The sequence below is a fragment of the Amblyomma americanum genome, chromosome 2 (assembly GCF_052857255.1).
Source record: "Amblyomma americanum isolate KBUSLIRL-KWMA chromosome 2, ASM5285725v1, whole genome shotgun sequence".
Classification (NCBI taxonomy): Eukaryota; Metazoa; Arthropoda; class Arachnida; order Ixodida; family Ixodidae; genus Amblyomma; species Amblyomma americanum.
In genome coordinates this window covers 88,016,439-88,039,560 of record NC_135498.1, presented here as the reverse complement: position 1 = coordinate 88,039,560, position 23,122 = coordinate 88,016,439, and the positions used below count along the sequence as shown (strand labels likewise).

General features: G+C 49.7%; 1 protein-coding gene across 3 annotated transcripts; it reads right to left on the bottom strand.

Annotated features, from left to right (window-relative positions):
• Nucleotides 1-2,564: 2,564 nt before the first annotated feature.
• On the bottom strand, nucleotides 2,565-23,064 carry LOC144121577 (TAR DNA-binding protein 43-like). Of its 3 annotated transcripts, none has more exons than XM_077654855.1 (4): nucleotides 22,731-23,064; nucleotides 14,895-15,085; nucleotides 9,139-9,291; nucleotides 2,565-8,775 (listed from the first exon to the last, which is right to left on the bottom strand). In XM_077654855.1, the coding sequence occupies exons 1-4, from the start codon at nucleotides 22,966-22,968 to the stop codon at nucleotides 7,870-7,872; spliced, it is 1,488 nt and encodes a 495-aa protein (XP_077510981.1). In that variant the 5' UTR covers nucleotides 22,969-23,064; the 3' UTR covers nucleotides 2,565-7,869. The 3 variants fall into 3 exon arrangements, with proteins under 3 accessions (XP_077510981.1, XP_077510982.1, XP_077510983.1); XM_077654856.1 differs by having other exon boundaries at nucleotides 9,151-9,291; XM_077654857.1 differs by having other exon boundaries at nucleotides 2,565-8,766; nucleotides 9,151-9,291.
• Between the last annotated feature and the right edge of the window lie 58 nt (nucleotides 23,065-23,122).

Here is a 23,122-nt window from a genome sequence, read left to right as displayed (position 1 = left end):
CGAGATTCATCTGCTTAGGCCAATGTGAAATGGTTAGGCTTAGCGACTACGGCAGCCAGGGAGCAGCTCTGTTCAACGCCGAAAGCTAACTTCACTTGCGACTCGGAAGCGTGAATAGGGTCATAATTGGAGGGACACTTTTTTTACGCTTTTTGGCACGTTTCAACGCCAGAAATGTTCTCTGGAGAGGTAAAATCTTGCTCACCGAGCGCACCCCTTGGAATGCTACGGCGAAAGTCTGCCCGCGGTCCTTTGGCCACTTTTCGGCATCCAAGAGACTGCGGTTTTCTGGCAGCGCAAAGCGTCACGAAAATTTTATTTTTCTTTGTATTCTATCACGGGGGACACCAGCGATGCGACTGCGACCGATTCGGGCGCGCTTCCGTTCGCATCCGCAGTAAACAGCTGGGGGCACTCGGCACTCGCTTTGTACCCATTACTAGGCAGGTCATCGGTCGTAGGTTTGGTACTTTTATGACCTGTTCTGTGCCTGCCTGAGACTAATTCGTCGGCAGTATTAATTTGTCACTGCATGCGCAAAAGGGTCGCCGCCGCGCCGGCAATGCCTCCGCTCACAACTTCGCTCTAAGCGGGTCAAGCTCCTTGTGCACATCGAGTAATGCGGCTTAAAATGCATGCGTTTGGGTCGAGACCGTAAGAAATTTCGAATAAAGCGATATTTCAAGTAAAGTGATTTCGTTATAACGAGAGATTACTTTAGTTCTTATGGGGGGGGGGGGGGGGGGGGGAATCTTTCTTGAGTCAGCTTTCCCGCAGAACCACCAGTTTCTTTCTCGAGACACAAGTAATGCTGAGAAAGGTCATTAGGGATGCCAAAAGTACTGCAATGCTCCCTCTGTTGGTCCACCAGGTTGCGAAGTTCCTTCAACCGAATTCATATGCATATGCATCGCATTGCATATGTGACCAGGAACGACAACCAACGAGAGAAGGCCAAATGATACAAAAATGAAAAGTTACAGAATAGCACCCCAGTGTTCGAATGCTTCCTGTGTGACCACCATTGCCTCCAGCATGCGCCTTGACGCATCTTCGTACAAAGGTCTTGTGACCTCACTAGGATGGGCTCCACTTAGTGCAGTTTTCACCTAAAGGACATCTTTAGGGCTCATTCACACTTGAGAGTCGCAGAGGTCGCACGACCATTTTGGTCGAAAAGCAACAGTCGCAAACAGTCGCGTTGGTCGAAAAACGACAGTCGCGGGCCATTCGCTCACTGCTCGATTTTGCAGCCTCGCGACTGCGAGTCGCAAACCGCTGAACCAATCAGCCGGCGAGCTGAGCTTTCGGCAACGACGCCGCTCGCGGGTGTGCCGAGCGACGAACTGCGCTATCTGCTCCTTGGTTGCCCTAGTCGTGGCTAAGCCTAGCCGGTTTCACATCGATGCCGCAGCTGAGGGCGTTTCGGAACTTGCTAGCGCTGTAACCAAGATGCTACTTTCGTCACGGCTTTATTGTGAACCCTGTCTCATGATAATATAAAAATATGCTCGATTTCCGCGACGCCTTCAGCAGCGGAGAAAGCAGACACCAAGCGATCGAGCCGCATTGGGCAACAGCAGCAAAGCGGCTATGAGAAGACATTTGCTTGTATCCAGCAGCTCGGTATTGGCCAATGACCGTCAAAATTGATTCATTTTTGAATTTCAACTTCCCAGAGCATGGTATGAACGCGAACAAACAACGTACTAGCGCATTTTTCTGACGCTAGCGGCCAGCACCCAGGCTGGCTCGCAGGCCGCTTGTACAGCCGTGGTGCACACTGCCGCTATATCTTCCTCTTCGCTCAGGTCGTCGCAGCACATTGCTAGTATCGAGGGACCAGAGCACTTTCTCGACGGCCAAGGCAGACCGCAGGAGGCGCGGCCAAAGCAGGCGAAACTCTTGAAAGCGTGCGAACGGCATCATTCCCAAGAGTTCTCATTTCAAACGAGAAGGCGACCCGTAGGTCGCCTTTGGGTGTGTGAACATTGGTGTTGCCGAACTGCGGTGTAGTCGCAGGCGACTGCTGGTCGCGCGACCTCTGTGACTCTCAAGTGTGAATGGGCCCTTACACGACTGCTCAACAAGGGCCACTACTTTAAGCACTTGTTCTTTTTTTTTAAAGTACCCACTTAGAACCTCTTTTCATTGAGCAACTGATTCCACCATGTAAGAAAAGCTCATGAAAAATTCAAATAACAGACCAAACCACCACTTTCGACACGGCACGATATAGTGTCGAAGTGTCACATAACATTACGTGGACACAAGCAGCGGTTTGGTCCACCAAGGCAAACAACCACAGGTGCAGTGATGGGAGGAGGGTAGCTGTCACCTCATTATGAAGTTGGCCAAACAGCTTCAACAGAAACATCCGCCGGGTGTTGCACTCGAGTGCCTTTGCAAGAACACAAATACGCAGCGTCTCTTCTCGGTGTCGTGTGCTTAGGATGGTCCTCACCCTAAAGGCACACCCTACTAGCAGCACTGACGACGCATCCGCTCCAGCACACCTCACGCGCACAGCACACACACACTCACACACATGCAAAACAGGGCTGTCCGATATAGAAACGGCTTTTATTCGTTTCCTGCTCGCCGCAACACACATCATACACAACATGCACCACGCACGCACTCCACCCACAGCAACGACCAACTAAATGTAATACACGTCTTTTTTTTTTGTGAAGTGCACACTCACTTTACACCAAGACCACCAAGCAAGAAGAGGAAAAAGTAAAAAAAAAAAAATACGCGCACACTCTCCCTACTACAAAGAGAAAAAGGCTGCTCGCTGCTGCTCGTTATTCAATGTTCTTTCGGGCAAGTCTGCGCACTGTGTACAGGCTGGTGTTAGAAAGAGCACCTGAGATGGGTGCAAATAAGTTCAAAAGTGAACCTGCATCAACCCTTATTCAAGAGCGTGGTCAACATGCCATGTGCCATTTATGATTTCGCAGAGCCATTCTACTGGCGTCCACAAAGCAAGGCCCTGCTCAGCCTACATTTCAAACAAAACTGATGGTGTCAGTTTGTCTCTTGTGTATTTTTAACAGGCTTCAGCTTGCCACATGGCAGGTACAAGGAAAAACATGTTCACAAATAGTCTACAGTCACACAGCGAATCAGCAGCAAGACTGCCGTAGTTAACAAATCTAAGGAAGAAAAAGAAAGGAAAAAAGCAGAGAACAGCAAACATTCCTCCCTTCCTGGCCATGCGACTGGAAATTTCCCAACCTTGCTCTTTACAACAAAGTGTCCAGTTTTACACTCATCCGCGGTTCTGAGCCCACAAGCACCCAAAGTCCAGCATTTGGAACAAGTGATTAAGTACTTCCACTCACAGCCTGAAAGCAAATTTCGTTGGACCAACAATGCAAACAAAAGCTGCATGAACTGCAATGGGTTTGACAGCACGGAAAGGCCAATTCCAAAGATTAATAAAAATGGAGCAATTTCGAAAGCTATCAACAAGCATCCTATCCCAATAAACCAACTGCCACTGCCTACTGAATTTGCGCCTCCTAACACACTGCGCTGGCAATCCAGCAACATTTCGAATTCGCCTACACGGACCCTCATGCACCTTCAATCACTGTCAGCAAGATGTAGTAGCCTTGGGAAATTGCCAGTTTTCATGCCAGCCTGCACAGCATCAAACTTGCCGCAAAGACATTTCGTACTAAAAGCGCCACAGCTCACAAAAAGTGTTAATCATCAAACAAATCACACGCACACACACACAAGATGCTTAAAAGAACCCGAGAAAGAAGGATACAACAATATAAACAGCGTTGTCACCTTTAAAGTGTTTTCCTGGCCATACAGCATACGCTCAAGTTTGGTGACATCACTCTGCAAATAGCGCTACTATCTTATTGTGAGTGCCTGTGCACTGCCAGACGACTGCTGTCATGCACACCACAGCTCAAAGATATGAGGATGACAAAAACATTACAGTTGCCTTACTATGTACACATCCACAAATGGTACATCACTTGCGCAGGGGAAAAAAAACAGATAAAGCAAGCAATCAAGATGGAAAACCACAACAAACATCAAACCCCACTAAAAGCAAAGACCCGAGTAACAATGATCAACTGAAGTGTGCACAAGACCGCCCTGATGGCTGGGCACAAGGGCCACTGGTAACGCCAGCCAAACTCTGTGCGGTCCAGTCGAACTGAAACATATGTTTAGCCATTTTAATCCGAATGCTGGCTTTGAAAGAATGTTTGCGTTTGCCTAACAAACAGTGCAGATTCTAACCCCAAGCCAAATGACGTCCGCAATGCTATTTGTACCTCAGCTAGGCACATGGGCATATGGGCAACCCTAGGGCACGACATCACACTTTGCATAAGTCCCGATTCTTGGTGAAATCCGATGCTCCTATGTCCCCTGCCCCTTCGCTCTGGTTCAGGGGACAAGTCGTAACATGTCAACTGTTCACAACCAAATGCGTTGTTTTTTTTACTGCCTGGGTTGCCCTGCATGTGTAGAGCAGCCAGTAGAAGCAACAAACTTAACCCCACCACACAACCCCCCTCATGCAGAAAAGATGGCATAATGGTAGCAGATGGCGGAGTCGGCAGCAGCAGCAGCAGTTTTCTCCCTTGCGCAAGCTAGGCTAGCTCCATCTATACCAAAGGTATCGCTGACCACACACAGGTACCTCGTATGTACAAACACCACGTGCAGCAATGTCGACAAAAGAATGAAACGAGCCTACCACCCAAACCACAGCAGTGTTGCCCGCCAGAGGCAGCAATTTTTCAACTCACCAGCACTCCTCACTACCACGCACCTAGCTAGCTGGTGACAGCCCGCAAACTGTCGTGAGATGGCTCACTCTCTCTTGAGTGTGATGAGATGTCACATTATGCGTGTTAGCATCAAATGTCACTTCCACAACATGATCATGGCTTCTCAGAATGGGACTGAACCATACGTGACTTCCAGGCAAGACAATATTTGGCAAAGGCCTAATGCAGAAAAGCTGCCCACCACACTTTGACCACAAACCTGAGAGGCAACGACGATGCTAGAACACGAGGCCCTGAGCCTGCATCTCGGGAAAGAAAAACTCGAGGGGGGGGGGGGGCACGTCCGCACTGCAAACGAATGGTAACTCAACTGCTTTGGAGAAATAATTTTGTCCTGCATTACTCTCTTCTAGTATTCCTATGAAGCAAAAAGGAAGGGGGGGGCTAATGATGTAGGGCAGCTAACTTTGGCCTCACAATGAAAACTGTCGCTATAACCACAAGAGTCTAGATGAAAAGCATGCGCTGCATCATCCTGCAGCAGCATGCCTGGCACTACAGCTTTCAAAATGGGAGAGTGCGCCCATGCGAGACTAACGGTGGCCTCCAACAATCGAGACTGGCGACACGCTGGGGGATGGTAAAATTTCGAGGGTTTTCTCAAAGAGGCGGTGGACTGACCCGCAAATACCTCGGCTGCAGAATCACTGCGGAACATGTACAGGTACTTTGTATCCAAGGGGATGGTACGATAGTAATCATAAGAGAATGCCAGAGCACGCATCCGCCATCATTTCTTCAGGTGCAGAACACTCACGCCGCGCCAAGGAGCCGCAACATAGCCTCCTCCTCTCCCCAAATACAAGTACAAGGACCGTGCAAGATCCAGCAAGCACGAGCTTCTCACAACTGGGATGCAACAAATGCCGGAGGAAAGGAGGACTATGCCGGGAGCAAAGTCTCTTTTTCGCACGCCACAACCAATCAGTAGCACACAGTCACGAAGAACACCTGCCAACGAAAGGGATCAGCCAGACATTCGTTTCCGCTTTAGGAAGATGCCTAAACTATCTACCATACAAAGCTGCACAAATTCACACGCGCATGACTACTGCCCTAAACAGTGAAGGCATTTTATCTCCTGGCAGATGCAGCCAGACACCAGCGGGCCCTGAGAAGGGCGTGGCTAGGAAAACAAGAAAAAGAAAGCGGCGAAACCACTTGATTCTCGTCCATGCAACAAAGATGCGCAGCAAATGGATTTACAATGAAGTGCGCCTGCCTTTCACCTGTATCGAAAGCACACATCCAGATACAAAATGCATTTGCAGCATCTCTCCATCTGCCTCTCTATTCGTGACTCAAAAATGCAAACAAACACCTGCGGTAGGCTCGCAACAATAGAGTGCACCATTTTCCAAGTCTCAGCTTGCCAAAATTTCAGCGGATAAATGCCAAGGTGTGAACTGAGGTACTACCCGACGCAGTGAGTGCCTGAAGAGCGCAAGAGCAGTTGCGTCCAGATTAGTTTGCAGCAGTGCTAGTTTGCTGAGGAAAGTGCGGCGGAGATGAGCATGAAGCCAGCGAATGCCTGTCTCCCTGATCTCCCTGATCCCTGGTCTACTGACAACTGGCATTCAAAGGTCGCACCACGAGCACAACGGGTCACAACGACAGCCAAGGCATTTCCATCGCCAAACAGGAAGACGAAAGCGGCTGGTTCAGAGAAGTAAGCCAGCAATGAGTTAAGGCCAATCCCTCGCAAATCCCACTAACCACCAGGAGTTAGCTAGCTAATGTGCAGCAACTTGTCACGAGTAGAAAGGCACGCCTGCAACCCTTGGGCAGGCATGCAATGCAGGAACACCCAGAGAAGAAAAGCTGCCACAAACACTCACCACATGCACTAGCCTTGCACCAAACCACAGCTATGCCTCACTGCATGACTTGGTTCTTCAGACGGCAATGCTTCACGAAAGAATGTGTATCAGTGGTCACCTAGTGTCACAGCGAGGCATTTCAAGTGCGGTATGCAACCACGTCTTCCCACGAGCAACCTGTTGCTGCGCTGCCCAAGGCCACCGCGATCACCCTAGGTCATTCAGACATTTGTTAACCAGCACCAGCTATGGGGATGCACCTGACAAGCATGTTAAGTGGCTCAAAAATGCAATGCAATGATCATATACCTTCTGCACTAGTCAATGTTAGAAGCACAATGCTCACGGCGCCTGCAGGTAAGGCAAGACACACCTTAAAAACTTCTGGCCAGAACACCAATCTATGTGAACTGGCTCCGATCTGCTCGTGAAATTTACATGGAAAACTGGTAAGGAGAGCGCTAACACACCTGATGAAACAATACAGATACCGTGAGCACTGTCAAATCGAGATGGCCTTCGGAGACTAGCACAGACAGAGCAGTGTCTCACCTTGCATACGCTGAGAGACAACTTGTGCCAGAAATGATACATGTTATATGTACAGCAGAAAAAGCGAGAGAGGCAGAAAAAAGAAAGAGCAGTGTGGCGAGAGAGAGAGACTCCTCCAGACACGCACCATGCACGCCTTAAATACACGTGACATTCGCACGGGCTTTGTCCTTGCAGGCCCCACACACCAGTGCCCAGGAGGAGGGAGGCCGGCAGAGGCCCACGCGAACCACCAGGCATACCCACACGCACAGGCCAGACACACCACACGACACCCGGACGGAGCTGCTGGCGGCCGCGCCACCTCCCTCCTCCCAACCCGCACCCCACCGCAGCCGATTTCCCCGCCAGTACGAGCCAGTGCATTCTCAGAAACTCTTTCCACCTTCCTGGGGTGGCTGCACAGGTGCACTCGGGTGGCTGGGGAGAGACACGGAACGAGCCAGTCTTTGATCGCAACAATTACGCCGATGCATTCACTCAGCCCCTGGGTGCGGCTGACGAGGTCCGTACACGGCCATAGACTGCCGCTCCAATTTTTTTGTAACAACGAGACTGCACCAGTACCAACTGTGCTGTGCGGTGGCTTCCCGCATCCACCCAGTGCACCAGTGCCACCAGAGAGCGGGCAGACCAAACGGCCCCCAGGAGCGTCGTGTCGCCGCTCATGGGGAGACGGACATGCCGAAGCCCTGCTTGCCCTCGCGCTGGGGCCAGGGCCCGCCTTGGGCCGCCCCGCCGTCCCCGGAGCCGCCCGCCTGCCCGGTCCCTCCCTGGCCCATCCAGCCCAGGAAGGAGCCCGACCCGCCGGCGGCTGAGTTGGGCGGCGGAGGCCCCCCCGGGCCCTGGTCCGCTGCGCCCCCCTGGAACGAGCCCCCAAACAGACCGAAACCGGCCGCCTGCCCCAGGGCTGCCACCACGGCCGAGCTGAGTGGCAACGTGGCCGCGCCCAGGTTCAGCGCGCCCATGCCCAGCGTGGGTGGAGTAGTGTTGACCCCCTGCGGGGGATTGGCCTGTGCCTGCGCCGCGCCCAGGGGCCCCATGCCCAGGCTGCCGCCCAGCAGGTTGGGCAGGTCGGCCCCGCGGTGCGCTCCGCCGGCCGCCTGATGACCCCAGCCACCGTGGGGCGCCAGGTGATGCGCACCCGGAAAGGGCCCTGGGGCCGCATATGCTGCCCCCTGGCCTGCAGGCCGGCCTACATCCAGAGGGCCCCCCCGATGGGCGGGGCCGGCACCCGGACCCCTACCCCCCGCACCGCCCCCCGCACCACCTCCCGCGCCAGCAAGCGGCCCCAGCGCGTGGTGGTGGGCCGCGGGTGCCGCTTCGCTCTTGGGCACCGCGTTGCTGACGTGAATGCTGGTTCCGCGAATTATGTGGTCCTCGCCACACAGCGACTGCGCCACGTCCGGGTCGACGAATGTGACAAAGGCGAACGCGCGGAATGGCTTGGGGATGAACACGTCCGTCACCTCGCCGAACTTGGAGAAGTAGTCACGCAGGTCGTCCGAGCTCAGGTCCTCTGTGCAGCGGCCCACAAACACCTTGCGGCTCAGCTCCGACGCCTGGCCATCCTGCGTGCCAACGCAGGCCCTCATGCTCCCATTTGGCACAGGTCAACCGAACAACAGCAGAAAGCACTGCCAACAAGGTTTACGGAGGTGAACTCTACACAAACGTAAGCCCAAGGCAACCCTAGGTCTTCTGCAATGAAACCCCATTCATTCATGCTGCAACAATGGTATTACAGAAGATGAGTTATGGAATTTCCCTTAGCAATGAAAGCAGCACTACATGCGTGGGAAGCTAGGCTCAGCTGGAGCTGCATTGTCAGACTTCCCATGGTTCAGCCCCTTCTGGTGGCAACACATGGGGTGCCACAAGTGCCGTGTGCAAATGAAAAAAGGAAGAGAAATGACAGTAAAGGGTGGCCTTACTTGAGCACTCACTTTGGAGTTGGGGATCTTGACATCACACCAGCGGCCATCGATGAGATGCCGCTTTGACAGAGCCCTCACCTGGGACTCGTAGCTGGAGAAGCGGATGAAGCCAAAGCCCTTCGACTGGCCCGTCTTGGGGTCCTTCTTCACCTGGTATGGGACAACCAGAGAAGGTGACAGGTGTGAATGGGGCGATGCCTCTAGGCAAGCGCTCACATTGGAGACCCACCACTGGCTAACTAACAACAGATATTTTCACCATAAAGTAGACTCCGCTGCTGCGATGTTGGAATAGCCAGAAGTTGACACTTAAAACATCCAGAGAAGAGGAGCCACTCCAGCAGCGACAATGCTCTGCCCGCTGTTGTTGCAGTGTTTACAGTGGTTCTGTCACACTCCCTTGAATAAGCGTGATGTGACTCATTTTTAACCCAATGTGGTGTGTCAAACAATTTTCAAAGGCACTCAATGCACTGTAGAGAAAGAAGCCATGGTTGATCCACGAGTCAAGTTCGGTGATTGTAATTACCTAAAGCCAATTGTGCCACTAGTTTGGCTATTTTGCTCAAAAGAGAAAAATCATATTTGCATAAACAGGGTGTAAGCTGTCGGCGATATTTAAATGTAAGTTCTCAAGCGAAAAATGCCTTTTCTTCAGCACAGTATAGTTGCTGTGTCGGATACTAAAAAAATGCTCACATGTAATAACATAACCACTTATAATGCGGGACCGCATTGTATGCGGATTTTTGCGACAACCGCTTTGTTTCCCATAGAGTTCAATCTATTGGCGTACCGCTTAATATGTGGCAGTGCACAACCGAAGACCGCATATGGTGCGGGTTCTGGAAAGCCTGGTGGCCTGCGTACCAGCAGGCGTGAGGAGCGTGCTTCCCAGATTGCGCAAGAAGAACGCAACAGGCGGGGCGGAGGAGCGCTGTCAGCGTGGTTCAAAGCAAGACTGAAGGCAGGAGAGGACAGAAAAAAAAAAAAAAGTCGCAAAGAAGGCGTTTTTCCTCTCACTCTCTGATGCGCCTCTGTTGGGCACACTGATTGGACAAAACTTGAAAGCACGTGATGGCATGGCCAGACAAGCATGCTGGAGAGGCGGCCAGGGCGGCGGACACTGCAAGCGCTGCTCTTACCACACGCACGTGCAGCAGCGTCTTGTCACGCCTGAGCCTATGAGTGAGGTATGTGTCGTCGTGTGTAGTGAAAAGTTGACAATGTGAGCAGGTCCACCAGCCTGGGCTGTCTGCAGTTCCTTTGGCGTCTGCTCCTCCGAAAGTCGGGAAACGGCAAGCTCTCGAAACCAAGCACAGTATTATGAGATATGTTGAGAGCGGTTTAAAAAAGGCTACAGGAGCAAAAAAGTACGGCATCGCCAACATTACTGTGTCCGCCATTTGGAAGAACAGCTACAAGTTGCAACAACAGCTACAGGAAGACTCCGCGTCGCTTGCAAGGAAGCGGATTCGTGCGTCAAATAACGAAGATGTCGCTGCTTTGTTTGAACGGTTTCGCGAGGTCCGGGTCCAGAGCTTTCCTGTGAGTGGCTCGATATTGCAAGCCAAGGCCAGGTGCCTTGCAAACAATTTGGGGCATGATGTTTCAACCCACTGAACGATTATATTCAGCGTTTCAAGGACCGGTACGAAATAAGCTCATTGTCGTCGCCACCGACCCCAACGGCGTTGCGTGTGAAGTAGCCGCCTCAGATGAATACATCGTGGCAGCGGTGCACAGTTGCTATGAGCCTCTATCCAAGGATGAGCCCGACGAATTGAGTGAAAGCGCAGCAGAAGATTCTTGCAAAAACGCGCTTGACTGTTGCAAGAAAACTGTGCCTCTACTGCACTCAGAGAAACCTCAGTGAGCAAGCGCTCAAGTGCTTCCACGTTTTTGAAGATGACGCCATTAGCACGCAGTTCAATCGCAGCGCCAGACTAAAATAGCGTTTTTTTATTCATTACGACGCTTCGACAAAAGATCAAATAAACTTCTTTGTTGCTGTGATTGCAGTGTTGTGCGTCTGATGCGATGTCAGGTGCACTTTGAAAGTTAGGCTGGCCATTCCGAACATGCGAATGCATGGAAAAACTACGTTTTGGTTACAGTGCAGCACTGCTTATAATGTGGATTTTCCAGACGTCGCGGTATGTGTTATAAGCGGTCTATGCTGTATTAACTAACAAGCTGGCAAACTGAAATCTAAAACTTTTTAGTAATCCCAGGCACACCCTTCTAAACACAGATTAGTAGCTCACTATTAGTCATGGTGCAGCGGAGGGCAATCCCGCAGCCATGACTAAAAGCCACCTCAAGGACAAAAAAAAACGGTTGTGAGTGAGCGCTTGTCCCGTCACCCTCTACTGGCTAAGCTACTTTTGCATTCTTTTCATCATTTCAAAATGAGCAAAACCCATTCAAACACACAACGACACCTCTGCAGTATTTCTGGGAATGTTTGTTGTTTGTGCTCATCCCAAGTTCTTGCTTTCTATCATGTTATCATGAGTAATTTTCGACATTGTTATTGCGCTACTCAAGGTTTACAGACAAGAACGACACTTCTTGTCTGTGTAAACCTTGAGTAGCGCAATAACAATGTCGAAGATTACAAACCAACTAGGCCCATTTGAAGCTCTTCTTAGAATCATGAGTAACCCAGCACTTAAACCTATCCCCCCCCCCCCCCCCCCAACTCTTTCCCTTCTTCCCTCTTCCAGCTCCCTGCATTTCGGGTTGGCTCGAGTTGATATCAAAATCTCTTCAGTTTTCTCAAATGACAAGGCAGACAACAGTGCACAAAGACCCTGTCTCCCATCTGGTAACATGCTGGAATTGGAACTGGGCCCCGAGTTTCACAAATCAGACTCTAGAGCAGTTCGTTCAACATGGTGGCATCTGGGTGCTCTGGACAGCCACGAGCTTTTGGCCGTCAGCAGTGTTGCCGAGAATGTTTGTCACATTTTCAACCACTGGAAAAGCAGGAAGAGTGGGGTTTGCGGAAGGCTCGCGAGTTTCAAATCTGCTGACGAGAACTAGTCCAGGTAGTTTCGCCAATCAAAGCAATCAAAGTGCTGTTTTGTGCTTTGTGGCACTCAGGCTTTAAGGCTGTACTGATTTTTCCCATCCACTGTATGAGATAGCACCAAACTTCTACCTGAGCACACTGGACCATGACCGTCCTGGTATCTACTCTCACATGCAATTAAGACAACCTGCACGGTGCATCACATATCGGAGCTGCGGCGGTGTTGCAAGAGTTTGGAACTTTGTCTGAATGCATGAGCGATAGAACATGCAAGACATATACTCCTTCCATTTCATTTTATTAAAGTTCTGCAGACAACTCCTACACTTACAGCACAGGGGATGCATACATTAGTGGAGGAAATCCTAAATGGATGCATGAAAAGATTCGTGGTGTTACTGCACATGTAGAGGCCCTCAGGCAGTTTTTCATATTATCTGATGCATGTTTCGGCGGAGCCGAACTTGCATGATGCCACGGAAATTTTACATGGCTCTGCACACGAAAAGACGGCCGATTGATACGCTGCTGAAAACGGTTACAGACGCTCGAGAGGCATGATCCACTATGTGGCTGAGTGATTGGGAGAAGTTTTTGTTTTTAGGACATGACCTTGTATGGTAGATAGGGCAACACTGCAGCAGGGCTCCGTACTGATTGTCGTACTGGCCTAATCTGAGAACATCTATGTCACGGCTTACTTGAAAGAAGCGGCGCATGAAACTTTCACGTAACAGTGGTGGTAACCATTGCCGGACTCTGTGAAAGCTGTAAGGTGGCTGGATGGCAAAGCTTTCCGCAGTAGCATTTATGGCGTCATACTCTCCCTGTGTTCATTTTAAAGGAAAAAAATACAGCGCGAACATAGACGACGGAAGAAGAAGAGGTCCACAACACAAGCGCTGTCTCGCAACTGACAGTTGCGAGACAGTTGCAAGACAGCGCTTGTGTTGTGCACCTGTTCTTCGTCCGTCGTCTATGTTCGCGCTGTATTTTTTCCTTTAAAATGTACGTAACCCAACTAGCCCAACTTTCCATCCTATTACAGCAAATCTCCCTATGTTTCCAGAATTTATAGACATGTTTGTGCTTAGCCCAGGCTATGAGCCCCGAGTTTGTAGAGCACAATTTTGGAAGAACATGAGAATCAGTGAGAGTAAATATGAAATTTCCTGGTATACAATGTACTAATCTAATAAAGTGCAACCCCGATTATGCATCCCTCATTCACGCGACAATTCACATTTTATAATAAACTGGCGCAGGCCCGGCGAGCACCCATAGAGTCCTGATTATAAGAAGCAAAATTATACACTACCCGCTTGATACGACAGGCGGGAACTGTACAGAATGAAAGAGGCTGGTGGAGCACTTTACCAGCAGTCGTCATGCCATCCAGGGTATCCCGAATTGGAACCGAGGCAGAGACATGTGCCAAAAACGATGCCATGGCACATGACTGCCAGCAATGAGTTTTGCCAAAGGCTTGGACCTCGTGTGCCCAACTCGTGGCTGTGGGTGCGAGGCAGCTCTCACAAGCTTGCTTCGCTGATGAAGGCATTACGAAGTCAATCGTATGTCCATTTCAACATGAAGTTGTGTTGGCGGTAACTAGTAACAGTATTAGACCTTTTGTGACAAGCAGCGGATAGTTCCAAAGCGTTTACTGCTGCAGTTTTAGTGTGGAGCGTGTTGAGCACAGTGACACCAAGTGAGAATGCGCTGCCACCGCCGCATATAAAGAGAGAAATGTGGGGAAAGACTGGATTTGACTCGCATCTACACACTTATGCAAACACATTCCACACCGAAAAAAATTCTACACAGGCACTAAGACTGCTCAAATGTGGGAATATGAAAGCAATACTGTCCCTGGGTGCACTGACACACGACAAACACGCGCTTTCGACACAACCCGGACTGCTAGGCGATACTGGTTGCATCACAATTTTGATAAAATTTGTTTTTGAGGAATCGAAATGGTGCAGTAACTGTCCCACAGCTTGGTGGACACCTCAACCACGCCTTAAGGGAAAGGGGTAAAGAGTCTGGGAAGGCATACAATTGAAGGTGCATATGTCTTCGATTCGAATACCTTTTGCAAGCTAGCCTCCAACTTGACTCACACATATAAGCTACATGCAACGAGAAATCGTATGACACCACCTAGAATGTACGACAAACAGTTTCATCACAACTTAGGTATGAATGTTGTCGGGAAAACTGGCACCACATGGAGGTCGGCCAGCGGTGAGTATAGTATATAGACGAACAACATGTATAGTATAGTCCCAAGTAGCGATACCACTTACAGTGCGGGTTCTTGCAGCCCCTGCGATATACGTTATAAGCGGTCTACACTGCAGTTCAGTTCAGGCCTTTTTTTTTTAATTCCACATTTCGTGTATATGCAATAATTGTAATAATGTGATGTTTATCCACCCAGAAATCATTACCTGACAGAGTGAGCTCGGTCATGGATCAGCTTTACACACCCACAAAATAAACAAATAAGAAAACAGGGGGCAGATTATGTTGCATATCGTTTTGGATAGTGTCGCCTGCCTAGTTTCAGTTTCCCTGCTCAGTGGGCGAAGATGCACTTTTTACGGCACACAGTTCGGAGTCTTCGGTGCCCTTAAGCAACACGGATGGGTGTGTGGGTTCCGAGTACGGCCGTGGCCAACAAAGCAAAACTGTGGAGTGGATCACTCACCTGGGCCATGAGGACCTCCCCGAAGGACTCGAAGTACTGGCGCAGGTCCTGCTCTGAGGTCTTCCAGGGCAGGCCCAGCACTATCAGGTCCGAGCACTTCTGCCGGTTCTCCAGCCGCTTGGTCTTGGCCGTGCTGTTCTCCAGCTGCTCGTCGCTCTTGCGCTTGTTCTCAGAGTTGTGCAGGCATGCATCTGCATTTTAAAAGAGAAGGGTGCAACATTGTTGCATGTGAAGCGTAAACTTTCCACTGGTCTACTTTGCACGCAGCTGCACAGATCCACACGGGTGGTAGGCAACACCCGAATCAGACAAGGCAACGAAAGGTGAGATGGCAAGTTAGAAACTTTCCTGAACAGCTCTAAGCTATTATTTTACACACCGTGTGCTTCAGAAACGATGTAAAATAACAAAAACCTCTCCTTGAGGACCAGTGCACGTATTTCTAGCACACACACACACACAATTCCAGACTGCGCTAGTGCAGCATTCCCACCACTGTAGTTTCAAAATAGCTCCCCCTGGTTTGTGCCAGGTGCACACTCGCAGTGGCCAAAGGAGAGCACCCGTCATGCACTAAATGGAACCTTACAGTAGCAGCCTTCAAAGATGGCATGCAAACAATTGTATATGCAGCGAACTTGCAGTCTCTTCAGTGTGTGGCAGTCCACAGAATAGATTTCTTGGTTTCAGCAAAATTGCAAAGCAACTAAAGAAGTAAGGTAATATAACACAAGTGAAGTGTTTTCCATGTAAACTAATAACGGCACCAAGATTTTTTTTTTTAATTTGAAGACTTGCCATGTAGCTAAGAAGAGACTGATGATAAGGTGAAGTAAGTCGCGGAGCCTACTGCTCACTAAAACAGTCGACTGCGCATCCCGTGCTTTATTACAACCGCATGAACCCCTTTTGTCAGTTCATGCCAACGTTGTCTACAGCAGAATAAAAAAAATCCACATGACTGTACAATCCCAAGGTTGTCTATTTGACAAACCCTGATGGCTAAAATAAACCTGCATTTTGATACCAACAGAACATGTCGGTGGTCCCAACTGAGCACGAAGTGCCTTGGTGGAGCAAAATAACACGTTCCCTGTCATTCGGCACATCAGGCCACACAGAGCTAAGTGGAGCTGCATTCGTGAACAAACAACTGACATTTCAGCTCGAAAAAATTTTCACACTGTCTCACTGATATTTTCACAACGACAGGACAAATAATGTGTTGGAAAAGTATGCCAGCCAGCCAGCATTCAGCAGACTTTGCCAAATGAGACTGCGACACAGAAACCAACTCTCAAGATGTGAATCAAGAAAAGTGAATGAAGAAAAGGTATTGGAGAAAACTGAAGCTGTAGGGATTGTGGTAAAAAAATTTTTAGGGAAAAGACTCTTCTCTAAGACGGCTCTGATGCAGCACTCAAGGAAGAATTGCAACCTACTGCAGCCCAATGTTACTCCCTTAAAGGCTGCTCAGACTGTTCAATGCGCCTCTTTGACAATGTGCCTCTTTGTGTAAATCTATATTTGCTTGCACGCTACCAAGGTGAAGTAGCGCCATTGTTCAAAGCATGCTGCCATGAACAAGCTTGCCACACACAAAAATTTATTTTTTTCCCCTCACATTCCGTTAGCTTCCAGTGTCAGTACGTTAATGCGTGCCAGGCCCACGTAATTAAAGAGAGAAATGCAGTGAGAAATAAAAACCCAGACGAAAAAAAAATTCTGCTCCCCGCCAGACGGCCTTCATAAATGGAGCTGGCAACAATATCACAAACCGCACATGTGGAATTCCACATCTGGCAGTGCCTCATGCTCTTGTGCTCTCAATTTGACAGCACAAATTGACAGCACTTTCCTTTTATTGCTGTTGCTGCAGCCTTGTCTGGCAGGGAACATGCACACTGGGGGCTTATTCATTGCCGTCACTTCCTAAAAGCAAAGGCTCAGCAGGGTTTCTATATTGAGAGCTGTTAAACTGGGGGCTGTCGCGCAGCCTCAGCGGACGATGTAAGAGTGTTGCCACAAAGCAACCAAGCAGCGCTGAAGAGATATGGGCATGGCAATCAAAGTACTTGCTTTCAGAATGCCTGCCTATACATTCACAAAGTGGAATAACTCCCCTGTATGACTATTAAATGTCAAAACAGATATAGTTAATGCACCTGCACTCAACTTTTCCATAGTGTTACCTTCAGCTGCACTGGAATCCAACATAAGAGCACTGAATCAACTTGGAAAGTCCTGTAATTTGCGATTTTTTTACAGACTTTGCACCCTGAGTGCTGCAGTGTCAGCCCACAGTAAGCAGCCCTTAAAAGCAGAGAAAGCAGTCATGTCAAGATAATTCTCTTTCAAGGGTGAAAGCTCGAAGAAAACCAACCTACTGCACAAGTAATCTGGCTAGTTGCAAGAAAATTTCACTAGCGAGCATCATGCTCCAGGCGGAAACACAACTGCACTACTCTGTGTAATCCAGTTTATGGCTAAGGCACCCAAATTTTACTCAATTAGACGCAACCAACCTAGAACCCTTACAACCAATAGAAAACAATACTAAAAAAATGAAAAAATGTTCACATCAAAAAGTATGCTTTAATAGCTGGGCACGTCTCAAAATGTGGAATTGGAGACCGCTAAAGAGGACAATTTTTCGGACAGAGAACAGACAAACACACAGGACAAGCGAAAAACAAGCATAATCGGAAAAGTGAAAGATGGAAAAGTAAGAGAAAAAACTGAAACCTTTTCCATAGTAACCATGCAAAAAGATCAATGCATGAGCAGCCCATCTACTGCACTCACCAGGAAAGAATTCTCCTACCTCAAAACAAACAGCCTAGAAAACATCCGCATCAATTTGCCCACGCGACTGTTAGAAAAAAATGTCACTGTGTGTGCTCCACCCTTTTCCTACAAAATACCCGCTCGAAAAAAAAAAAAATGCAAGTAAACACTAGACCTGTGTTTCTCTGTTCTTCATCCAAAAAAATTGTCCCCTTTAGCACTGTCCAATTCAACGTGTACCAACTCACCGCAATCGTCAGTATTTTGGCCTCAAAAGTTCAGTACTGAATAGAAAGCGGCACAGCATGCTGGCTTCCAATGACTATGAACTGAGTTGCAAGCTTGGCTTAACACACCAGCCAGCCAGTCATGATCATCCCAAACGTGCAAGGTTAATGGCATTACGTGCCTATGGCCCTGCTTGCCCTTACCTTCTGAACTTGCATCACAAAGATTTAATAACCCCAGCAGTGATACTTTAGCCCATTAACCCTTAAAACTAGGATGTGTAGTGAAACAACTGCATAAGCACTAGCGACATGATCAGGGTAATTAAAACATGTCACGGATTTCATGTAGATGCCAGGATACGTCAGGTCACAAACAAGCAAATTCATGCAAATCCGAAGCTACCATAACAAGGACTGTTCCAGCTCTGCTGCAATGCTGTTAGACGACAGATACTGCACAAAGTACTTTATGGTATGGTGAAATGCAGCCCGACACAGAGCCTGGCTCCTAGCTAGCCAGCATGTCTGTAAAATTTACAACCTTCTGCAAGCTGTGTGTTAGAAGGGATACCACTTTAGGGCAAATGTGGAGAACTCGTCAATAATGGAATTAAATACTCTTGTCCAGCTCAACAAAGATGGGCTTGCACACTTGGATGTGGCACTGAAGCCAATTCCAAAAGAACACCAATCTACCAGTTGCAGATGCTGCTGTTGTGACAGAAGCCATCAGCACGATTTTGTTAGTGGGAAATGGCATGGGATGCCATCTAGTATGAATAGTAAGGCCAACATGAGCAAAAACAACGTGAAAGACACGACTACATTACGTGCGGTAGTTCACATGAGCCCTGGCAGATGGCACAGTAGCTGCCACTGTCCTACATTTTTCCATTCACTCTGGACCAACGTGCACTTTGGTCAAGAACATGTGGTGGTATTGTCCGGAGACTGCCTTGGCATTCCCCTTTTAGCGACATTCCCTAAGCCAGCACTGCATGGCCTCTCGCCAAGCTTGTACGACTCACTGCAGCAACTCTGTGCACAAAGAATTCATGGAACATGGCTGACCACTCTCCAGGAGGCAGTAACATTTAACAACTTGCTACACACTGCGGCTGTCAAATTGGAAGCAACTGAAAAGTCACTATAAAGTAACAAAGTCTAGAATGAACAGTACTAATCCAACACCGTTACAAAACAATCAAGGTTGTTCATTCCACAAAAGAAGCGAGAAGTTGACACTGCCATCCCTTTGAACTTTTTCAAAAGTTTGAGCCCCACGTTTATGAAATTTTGAAGCTCTCAACCACACAGCAATGCGTAAGTAGCACTTTTACCCTCAGAGTTGATGGCTTGTGACGTGTGCGTCTACATACCCAGTTGTCTTAAAGGCGGTTATGTACTGCTGAGGGCGGGATACCAGTAACAAACCATACCTACATGGCGTTATGGACCATTCAAACATGGCTCACTAACAGCACTACAACTTGCATGCCTTGCTCTTTATCTATTGGTAGGATATAGCGATTCAAAGCTAATCAGTACATCATATTTCACACATGTGCGCACACCTCTAACCTGCCGAGTGTTTGGACCTCATGTACCTGCATTGCCAAGCACTATGTACGCACCGAACAGTACGGGCCGAAGAGCTACTGTAACACGCAACTGCGCCACAATGGCATGCTCATATCCTCACATGAATCTTTTTTGTTTCCCTCCAGACAACAGTGACATAAACAAAAACAGTCACTCGCTGCCCTATGCAAGACGTTGCAGCCTTTACTGCCACGGTTCCTCGTTTTCTCATTAAAGTGTGAGCATGGATGTTCAGTTTTAGAGATGACACTCGTAGAGTTCTGTGCATGAGTGTGTGTATAAATTGAATGCTGCCATTAAACTGTTTCTGTGCATGACAGTCGTGCAATATATAGCATCTTACGTGTGTACAATGTCATGCCTCGGGGATGACGAGTCCAAGAGTTCGGTGTGCATGAAGCATGAGTGTGTGTTCTAAGATACAGTGCGTGTGTCTACGGAAGGGATATGGTAGACTTCAAAAGTGGTGAGAAGTCATGGTACTGGCTGGGAGGAAGTGTTCTACGTACTTAACAACTGGCCATGTTCTAATCTGGAGAAGCTAGTGAAACTGATGCTGTCTGTACATCAAGGTAGGAACATTTGACAAGTGGTTTTGGTGGGATCTGGGGCTGATTTGTCTGAGTCAAAAACTTGTACATGGTTGTCATCTTGCTTGTTTCTTTATCTACTGACAAAAGTTGTCCCGGAGCGGCACATGATTTAGCAGTTACATTTAGAAGTACGGAAAGCTGGGCAAGTTGGTTACTACTACCCATGGTAAAACAGCGCGGAAAAACGCGAGGACGGAACAAACACGACGACACGAGTGCTATTAGCATGGATATTAGCAGTTACAAACTTGCAAGATGTCACAACCATCAGCCCCAACATCATTCAGAGGAGAACAACTCTCACTCAAATCCATTCACACTCATATCCTCGCATTCAGACCCACTCTCTCATTATCATGTCAGCATGAGTGAGACCGAGGAAAAATGAATACCCTCCTCGTGAGCAAGCTGATGAGTGCTGCTTACTACACTGCACAGTGGCTGCCATTTTGGCGTACACAGAGCACAGCGAAAGGACATGTGCGTTTAATTGGCTTGCCGCCACCTGCTCCAGTCTGCACCGCTGAAGCTGTCGAGTATACAACGAAATAGCCACCATGGCACCACTTCAGCACCTCCATAATTTACACAGCAGCCACAGCCTTTTGGGTCCAAAAAATGTGGTGAAAGTCTGGGTGCTTCCCTAATCTCCTTACTGGCCACCTGTTCAAGCATAAGCTGTGGAAGCCAGCCTGTGCACCCAAAGATGGTGCCCATAACATCACGTGCAATCTATCTACATGGCATCAACCATCAGTCTAAGGATCCAAAGGACGAGAATGCCTCTTTGCACCCCTTCAGAGGTTTGCAGTGCCACAGGTGCCGCTAGACATCCACAACCTGGTCCAGAAACCCGGCCCAGGAGAAAACCTGGCGGCATAAAATGCAAGCACGTCCTGCCAAGACTCCCCCAGCCTATGCTCCGTAGTCCGTGCCGCGTCAAGCGCATGCATTCGCACTCATCTTATTCGGTACGAAACAACAGGATGACGGCGCGGCAGTACGAGAGCTCAGCGGCGAAATCAAACCTATCAAATTATGGGAGACGGTGCAAGCGGCCGATTAGCGTAATGAGCGGTCGCCACGCCACCGTTCCGGCTCAGACGACGCGGGGAGGGTTGAACGAACGCCAGTCCGAAACTGTGTCAAGAGGGAGGAAACAGAATCGGGGGGGGGGGGGGGGGGGGGGGAAAGAAGGGCCGAGAGGAGGAGAGAGCATCGGAGCGACAATTGTGCTCGCTGGGCCTCCGACGGCGGGGAACTCTCTCGAACGCTGGCAGCGCTGCGCCGAGCTCCGATAAGAGAACGGCGCTAAGAGACCCGCGGCTAGGAGGGAAAACGGAGGCGGCTAATAGCGAGCGACATCCCGGGCCATCCGACACACGCTCCGCCAGCACGCTGGCCTTTACGCGAGGGTTGCGCGTTCCCGGAAGGCAATGGCGCGGTCACGGAACGCGACGTTTCCACTGGAACAGTTAGATTATCGGAAAAAAAGGGTCGCTTTGAGTGGTGACAGGCGGCCCGCAAAGCGCACCAGTGCGACAGGCGTTGATAGAACAGAATGGCATGTCGCGGAAAAGACCGGAGCGGTTTTCCCGTGTAGTTCGCACGCCGCTACTCTCTTAACTACGCCTTCCAGGACACGACACAGTGCACCACACACGACACGACTGCTGGACGATCGTCATTCGGGCGTAAGTTTTGCGAGACCATTTTAAAACTCGGAGGCGTTCGCCAAGGAAGTACTAGTGGCCGGTCCCCCCCTACGAGCGGCCCGCGCTTTGACTTCATGTTTTATTTTTCTTCGCCATCTAACACGCACAATCGGCTCTCCTCTCCCGTTCCTCGAGTCGCAATCGGCGCGGTGGCGACGACCGCCGGCGACCCGACTCGACACTCGCGGAAGAGAATGCCCGGCTTCCTGGCGCCTCGTTGGATGGTCAGGATCGCGTTGCGGCCACGGCCGGCCCCGCGAACCCTGGAACGACGCGACGCGGAGGAGGAACTGCTAGCGTTGTACTACATAACTCCTGTTCGCCGCGAGTACTTCGGGGGCAGGACGTCTCTAGAGTGGTACGCGCGATGGCGGAACGAAACCGCGACGTGTACCCAGAGTGGCCCTCTCGGCTTTCGCGATACGTATTAACTGCCCAGGCGAGGGGGAATTAAAAGGACTACGTCGCGCGGTATTTAGAAGTGCGCACACACTTTCGGGCATGCCAGAAAAACGGCTCTCGGGTCGGCTTAAGGAGAAAAGGCCCTCGCTGACGCCGAAGCAGGGCACAGGCCACGCAACCTATCGTAACCTCCCTGGAACTAGACGCCGCGACACACGCTGTGTAGCGACGTTTACAAACAAACTTGACGTCAGGTGCCAGTCGACGCAAGGCGCGCAGCGCGTTCGCGGGCGACTCGTCGTCCCCCGGGCGTGCTAGACGGCGGCGCCTCGGGGCGCGTTGGCGACATCGGCCCGCGTCCCTGAGCAGCGCTGGCGAGGAAGCGCCGGACTGGCCGGGAGCGACTGCTCGGAGCATTAGGCCTAACGATCGCGCTTGTGTTCCTGGAACAGCGAGCCCCGAAAGGGGCCTACCGTCGCAACAGACGGCGATGGCACGTTGTCTCACCTTTAGGGAAAACACAGTAATACACAACATTGCCCCATCCGTTGTCTGGCGGGTGAAATCGGCCGTCGACCAAACGTACTCCACGCATCGTTCCAGACTCTGGGTTTCGATATTTGAGTCCGCATGTGGCCGGGAACTGAGCGGACAGCGTTGTCAATAACAGTGTGCCATCGTCTTCACACGGAAGTTCAATAGGTTCTTCACTTTCATCCTCTGAAACTTGAATAAAACAGCTCATTCTGAAACTTTATATAAACAAACACACATACACTTACACCACAACACACATCAAACTTTGGATACTCTCGCACCACTGACGAGAGAACACGAGATTCGAAATGTTTTGGAAGTAAGTGACGTCTGGTGGCCACGTCTCCGAGCTGGCAAACAAG